Source organism: Crocuta crocuta, unplaced genomic scaffold, assembly GCF_008692635.1.
Source record: "Crocuta crocuta isolate KB4526 unplaced genomic scaffold, BGI_CrCroc_1.0 scaffold96, whole genome shotgun sequence".
Taxonomy (NCBI): Eukaryota; Metazoa; Chordata; class Mammalia; order Carnivora; family Hyaenidae; genus Crocuta; species Crocuta crocuta.
In genome coordinates this window covers 89,917-97,772 of record NW_027531522.1, presented here as the reverse complement: position 1 = coordinate 97,772, position 7,856 = coordinate 89,917, and the positions used below count along the sequence as shown (strand labels likewise).

At 40.5% G+C, this 7,856-nt stretch overlaps 1 protein-coding gene across 1 annotated transcript in view; it reads left to right on the top strand.

Moving 5' to 3' along the window:
• The window catches only part of ANKRD26 (ankyrin repeat domain containing 26), a 110,383-nt gene that overhangs the window by 13,771 nt on the left and 88,756 nt on the right, over positions 1 to 7,856 (top strand). Inside the window, exon 5 of the mRNA XM_077772392.1 lies at positions 2,558 to 2,628. Coding sequence (XP_077628518.1) covers positions 2,558 to 2,628 — 71 coding nt within the window. The remainder of the gene's footprint in view (positions 1 to 2,557; positions 2,629 to 7,856) is intronic.

Below are 7,856 nucleotides of genomic sequence, written 5' to 3'. Positions count from 1 at the left end.
TAACTGATGTTGTTAAATGAACTCTAAGTGATGATTAATTACTATTACCAGATATTTTGGCTCATCAGTTTTTATCCTTTTCAGTCCAGTATATTTTTTTGATTTTATTTTTAATTGCTATGGGTAGAAATATGAAAATAACTTTAATTGAATAGACTTTTCCTTTAATGAGGAGAAGTTCTAGGTGGGTGATGAAGAAAAAAGAGGTGGGCTTTAGATTCACACAAGGTTAGGTTTACTTCCTAGCTTTCCTGCTTGCTAGGTGTTGTGACCTTGGGAGCATTACGTACCATCACTAAATACGTTTCCTGCTACGAAACGGAGGATGATAATATATCCTTTGAGGGTGGTTGTGTGTAAATGAGATCTTACATGCATAGCATTTAATTACGTGTCTACCGTATGCTTCTCAGCATCATTAACCACAGTAGTGACTATTTCATTACCAGTAGCATTAGAATTGTATCATTTGGAGCCTGCAGATACTTTTTATACTTCCTTGACCTCAAGATGGCTTTGAAGTGCACTGTATCCCATTAAGGACGACATGGGGAATTCTTTTTGAAAACCTTTACCCATCCAGATAAGTGACCTCAGCAGAGTGTCTTCTTCGTCAAGGGACTTTAAATTAGCAACTTCTATCATACATGACCCGAGTGGGACAAGAAGCTTCCTTTTGGTCCCTTCATTTGAGCCTTGGAGATCATTTACAAAGATGAACACTTCGACATTTATGTGGTCACTTCTGTACAGATAGGCAAGATAGTTACCTGAGAAAATATATCAGATGGGCTGTTTCAGTGACTCTAAATTCCCAAGAGGGAAGTTATCTGTTATTTTAGAACAGCCGTCATGTTTGCTGCAAGTAGTAAATCAGCAAATATAGTCATTCTTCTTCTTGAGCAAGATATATATGGGTGGAGTACAGATGAATATGCTCTTGTTAATGGGTTTCTTATGTGCTTCTATGAAAATGGTGGTTATTACTAAATGGAGTCTTCAAATAATTTAATTGTTACTTCGTATGGAACAGATGGGGTTTCATAGTTTGGTTCAGGCAGTTTGGGAACGTCAGTGAGTTAGTCTACAGCATTAGCCAGCAATCAAGCAAAAGACTAGACTCGTTAGAAGGAGGAATGGGTTCAGGATTCATTATCTCGGGACTCTTGAGACCTTCATCCTTCAGGATCCTAACCTTATCCGTTTCATTGCAAGTGTAACCCCTATGCGTGGGGTACAAATAATGTGACATGTCTGTGTTTTCTCACTCGTTATGTGGGTCTTGAAATGTTCAGATTTGTAGAAAACACTGTAGTTTTCTTTAGAGCTCCCTCCTGTGCTCTGTCCCTTGAATTGTCCGGGAACCTAAGGAGCACCCTAAGATGCTCTTCGAGACCGTCCTGTCTCACAGTCATTTGGAGGAAAAAGGACACTGTACTCATTCTGCTGTTTCCGTTGATCCCGTTGCTGCAGCATTGCTGTTGCAACCGGTTCTGCAGTCTGGTCATGATTGACCTTTGCTCCCGGGATGCCCTTGCTGATCCAGATTTTTCAGTCTTCATGGTGATCCACACTTAGACTTCAAGTTACAACTTGTTTGAGTTCACTGCACATGCCCATATGGTCAGAGGCTATCCCAGAGCACCAGCACCCTGTTCTGGCAGCTGGGCCTCCTGGCTGTAGCCACACACCCCTTTCCCGACACACTCAGAGACCTTCCGTGGAACCCATATCTTAGCTGAGGCTCCCGTTGCCAGATCCCCTTTGAGAATCTTGTTTGCCTTTTCTGTCAGAAGAAACATCCCAACTAACCTGTTGGGCCCGCTCTAAGCTGTCAGGGAGGTTCAAATGATGCTCCAGGAAGAGATCAGACTTTTCCTTTCTCCTTTGTTAGTAGATCTCTACCCCTGCCGCTTTCTTCCTGTCTTTTTTTCTTATGGATGCTTCAATTCATGGCCCTGAGATCAACAGCCACCTTGAGATCAAGAGTTGGGTGCTTCACCGACTGAGCTCCCCAGGTGTCTCTGTCCCCTGCTTTACATCCTGCGGGGCGTCTTTTCTTAGCCTTAGGTCATGGAAAGTCTCCTGTTGTTTTTCCCAGAGGAAGGGGGACCACCTTGCCTGAGAGGCCATGTTTTGGGTGTAATATCTCATGCAATCCTCTTATCAACCTTGTAAAATAAGGCAGTAAGATAATTGTTTGATAGAGGAAGACTTTGAGCCAAAGAGAAGTGGCTTACCCCAGGACACATAGCTATTGGGTCTAGAGCTAGGACTTCTGAGTTCAAAACTCTTTCCATTCGGGTACGCTAATTCTAATTGGACTGAGCTATAATGCCTTCAATTCATAACTGGTTCATCTTCCTGTTTCTTCTTCTTTAATTACGTACTTCATGAGAAGTTTACAGAATGTACCAATGTGAAGTCTATGGGGTAATTCAAGTTTTGATATTAGCTCTGATATTTGAAATACTCTAAGAATTTGATATATTTCGCAAATGTTTTTCATATCAGTATTAAAATAGTAATATCATTTATCACTCTTTCTTACCCATAGTGATCACCAACCAATATCCAGTTATAAAGAAGAAAAGACACCCAAAAATTCTTCCCAAAGTAGCCATCCAGGTAAGACTTCACATAGTGAATTGCTCTTGGTTGTCCTAACATAGGTAAAGTCAGAGTAAGGACGTTTTGATGACGAAAGAACGATGAAGAAAAAAACACCAATGTGTAAACTGCATGTGTATTTTTTTCTTTCTTAATTTCTTTTTTCATACTCTAATATTCAGAATTATTTAAGAAGTCAATTGTATCCTCCTCCATGGAGGAGGACACTAGTGGGGATGAGCACTGAGTGTTATGTGGAAACTAATTTGACAATAAACTATTTGTAAAATAAATAAATAAATAAATAAATAAAATAAAATAAAATGAAATAAAATGAAAAAAAGTTAATTGTAGGTAATTGAAAATATGAGGCACTATTAGTCGCCATTTCTAAAATGCCATATGATGTCTTTGTGTAAAAAAGAAAAACATTTTTTAAAACGTGAGTTTATTTTTGAGGGGGGAGGGAGAGAGTGTGAGCAGGAGAGGGGCAGGAGGAAGTAGACAGAGGATTCAGTACAGGCTCCTCTACTGACAGCACAGAGCCTGATGTGGGGCTCGAACTCATGAACCACAGGGTCGTGACCTGAGCCAAGGTCACATGTTTAACCAACGGAGCCACCCAGGTGCCCTAAGAAAAAAAGTTTTTTAGGTTAGTATGTTTTAAAAATTTCCTCTGTAAACATCTAATAACAAATTGCACTTGCTATAAAAATGGATCTTTTATATCATTTTTACACATGGATTCTACTGAGTAAATATTACATAGTGATTTGTCTGATTAAAAAATGAACTGTCTTTTTTTTTTAATGTTTTTATTTATTTCTAGGAGAGAGAGAGAGACAGCGTGAGCAGGGGAGGGTCAGAGAGAGAGGGAGTCACAGACTGAAACAGGCTCCAGGCTCTGAGCTGGCAGTCAGCACAGAGCCCGACGCGGGGCTCGAACCCACAAACCGCGAGATCATGACCTAAGCGAAAGTCGGACACTTAACCGACTAAGCCACCCAGGCGCCCCAAAAAATGAACTGTCTTTCAAACTGGGAATTCTACAGTACTTTCCTGGTACTGTGAACAAATAGCAACTAAGAAGAACCATAAAACTTAGCGAGTGTGCAGCAATGGAAGTGACATTCTTTTTTACAGAGAGCTGCCAATAGTCCAGAAGAAATGCAATGCCTCATGGAGAAGCATAGGTTATTTTACATATTGTGTCAGCAAGGTCTCACCATTATCAGCTTTGTTCCTCATAAATCAAAACAGAATGAGAGGGGCGCTTGGGTGTCTGAGTCGGTTAAGTGTCCAACTCTTGATTTCAGCTCAGGTCATAATTGCACCGTTGGTGAGTTTGAGGCCCGTGTCAGACTTCGCTGTCGGGCTCTTTGCTGACAGCTCAGAGCCTGCTTAGGATTTTCCCTTTCCCTCTCTCTCTGCCCCTCCCCTGTACATGCATGCTCTGTCTCTCTCCAAATAAATAAATAAACATTTAACAACAACAACATCAACATATCCAGAACGAGAAATGTTGAGTTCATTTTGTTGGAAAATGTTTCTTCTGTTTGTTGGATAATCGTCATGACCCTGTAATTTTGTTAGAATGAGATATTCTGTTGCCATTAGTCAAAAGATTATATTAATAAATATTCAAATAGGGCCTTGGGCTCAAGAAATGATAATAAAAGCACAGAAATGTTCCACAATAACAAAAATGCTACTTTGGCTCCCTAGATGTGCACCTGCTGCCTTGTACAATCTGAGATGTATGAGGGAAGCTTTCACTTAGTAGACTGTTACCAAAGAACTTCTATAGGTTGGTTTTGCAAGTTACAGGAAACACAAAGATAGAATAGACGACAGTTTTGATTTTAAGGTGCTTCTAATAGAATAGAGCTGTGGAAAATCCACCCGAAAATTTGCTGTGGATTTTAAAAAATAATTTTCAAAGCATTTTTATTCACTTTCATGCGTTCACTTAACAAATGACTATTATGTATCTTTAGCTACGAAGTGTTATTATGATGGCCATAGAATACAAACATTCAAAAAACAATCTCTACACTCGAGGAGTTTGTTATTACCACTGTCATTATCATTTGCTCTAATTAGAGCTTCCTATTTGCCAGAGTCTTGTAGAGCTTATAAATCTCATTGTTGTTTCTCATTCGCGTTTGTTCCACTTACCTTAAGTTCATGGTGAGGAATGAGAGTTTTCAAAGCCTGGGTAGAGTCTAAGGTAAGTATGCAGAGTGAGGAGGAAGTTTGCCAGGTCAGGAGGCAGAATGATGATGTTTGGCAGGAGGAACATCTATCGTGATGACATGTTTGGTGGAGGAAACAGCAGTGCAAGGGCTGAGGTGTACGCATGAACACTGCAGATTTATGAGCAGTTGGGTTTTGCTGGTACCCAAAGTGTGCTAAGGGAATGGTTGGGAATGAGGTGAATGCTTAGCCTAGAAGAGCTTCTGAAAGCTTTTCAGTGCTGTAGAAGGGACTAGCTCTTACCCTGTAGGCCTTGGGAAAGTTATCAGGTAGAATGCTTTTAGTGGCAAATAATCGGTGACTTATACCAGGGACTGAAACAGTAGGAACCAGAATGGTGTTGACGGTTCAGTGATGTCCGCAGGATTCCAGGTGTCTCTTGTTCAATTTGGAGTTGGTGGTATTTTTAGTTCTCCTTTCCTGGTTGGCTAATTAGCAGCAGCAGCTCCAGGCATCATATTGTCACATGACAATGCCCGATGGCTGGAAGGACTGTTTTTCTTTCTGTGTTTCTTTTCCCTAGGAAGAGGCTTGCAGGAGACTTCCTCTAACATTCGAAAGACTAGGTTACATCACATGTTCCTTCCTGAAGTAGTCCCTGGGAAATCAGGTACTGGGATTAGCTTAGAATAATGCTTTTTCTGTTTGAAGCGGAGCGAGGCCACCTGTTTTGTGTAAGGGGACAGATACAGCTGGGACTCTAGCAAGAATGAAGACTATGGAGTGGCTACTAGGGAGGGAGCCAGCAGTGTTTGATGCAGGGCTTTTGGTGAGTTTGAAGCAGACGAGTAATACGATGAGATCTGAGTGAGGACACTCTGATTATGGCATCAAATAGGAATCCGCCAAGGTTTTTCCTTAAGGGCCAGTGACTACTTTAGACGATGTGGTCTCTCAGCTTTGCCATTGTAGTGAGAAAGCAGCCATAGCGATATGGAAGTGAAGACATGTGACCGTGCTGCAATAACACTTTAGTTACAGAACCAGATGGCAGTTTGGATTTGGCCTGTGGCCGTAGTTTGCTGAACCCTCACATGGAGGAGAGTCTGAAGGAAGCCACATGAAGAGACGGGGAGGCGAAGGAAGCTCTTGTGTTCTTAGCCTCGTGTTAGTCCATGATGAAATTTACACCTGTCTGTAGTGAAAAGTCAGGAGGCTCAATTTATTCAGTTAACAAAAAATTTGTTTTCTGGGCCTTATGTCTTTCTCATTTGTTTTCCTTAAATTTTTAAAATTTTATTTATTTATTTATTACATTTATTTACATTTATTTCTTTTTGAGAGACAGAGAGAGACTGAGCACAAGTGGGTGTGGGGCAGAGAGAGAGAGGGAGACACGGAATCCAAAGCCAGGCACCAGGCTCTGAGCTGTCAGCACAGAGCCCGACACGAGGCTCGAACTCACAAACTGTGAGATCATGATCTGAGCCGACATCGGTTGCTCAACCAACTGAGCCACCCAGGTGCCCTGCTTAAAATTATTTCATTCATGTGTATATGAATTCATGTGTATGTATGTTTATCTCATATTTGTTTCTTATGTCAAATGTCTCTGTACCTGTACCCCGGTGACCGTGTTAGTGATGATGATCTGTCCAGATTGAAAGCATTATTCTGGATTGTCATGTAGAAATTTTTATCTGGTACAGTTTTAAGGTAAAATGCTTTTATACTTTTTCCAGAAATTGTTAAACTCTGGCTTCCCAAGAATAATTGCCAATTAGAATGCCAAGTTTTTAACTATTTTTATATAAGATAACTCCCTTGTCTTTCCCCTGCAAATGAGTTCTCTTGATCTTTCATGATCAAATCTGCTGTTTTCAGGGTGGAGTGGATAATTCATCTGACATTTTGGTAGCAATATCTTTGACATTTTGATTATTTTGTCAATAACTGCCTTTACTAGGTGACCGATATTTTTTTATTTCATAAGATATGAAGAAAAAGAAACCAAGAACTAGAATCAGTAGTATATTATTATACTAGGTATTATAGTTTTGTTTTTTCTTTAGTTATCCCTGTTACTTTCTTGATTCATAACTACTAGAAAAATGAATGAAGCTCTATTTAACTGGAGAAAATTAACTGTTTTTTTCAATACTGTAGAACATTTTGGCAGTAATCAGGATTCTTTTCTTTTTCTTTTTTAAATGTTTTATTTATTTCTAGGAGAGAGAGAGAGAGACAGCGTGAGCAGGGGAGGGTCAGAGAGAGAGGGAGTCACAGACTGTGAAACAGGCTCCAGGCTCTGAGCTGGCAGTCAGCACAGAGCCTGACACAGGGCTCGCACCCAAGAACCGCGAGATCATGACCCAAGCGAAAGTCGGACACTTAACCGACTAAGCCACCCAGGCACCCCATCTTGTTTTGTGTTTTCTGACATCACTATTTCATCTCTTTCTTTTATACCTTTCTTCACATGGATATATTGGAATATAGGAATTTTCAAGGCAAATACCAAGAAAAACAGATTCAAGGAAAGGTATTCTGTGAAATACCATTTGACTGATGTGATAAAACATCAACCCAAATAATAGAAATTTCGAATAATGCAGTTGTGTTAGAGGCACCCCAATGACACCCAGATGGGACAATTCACTAGAAGAACTCACAGGACTCAGCATATAGTTGTCCTGATGCCTGTGGTTTATTATGCTGAAAGGATACGAAGGCAAATCAGCACAGAGAAAAGGTGCACGGAGTGAAGTCCAGAGGAGACCAAGCGCAGGCATCTAGGAACCCTTTCTCTGTGGAGTTAACCAGGATGCACTGAATTCCTCCAGCATCAAATTATGACAGCACATGTGACATGTTGTCTGCCAGTACGCGTCTTCTGGATACTCAATGCCTGAGATTTTCATTCATTGCTAATCAAATTGGTATCTTCTCCTTAGCATGTACCAAAATCCCAGGTTACTCAGAGGAAATGAAGTATATGGCATGAATCACACTGTTTGTACCAGCATTTGGACACAGTGAGCCACTCTTTT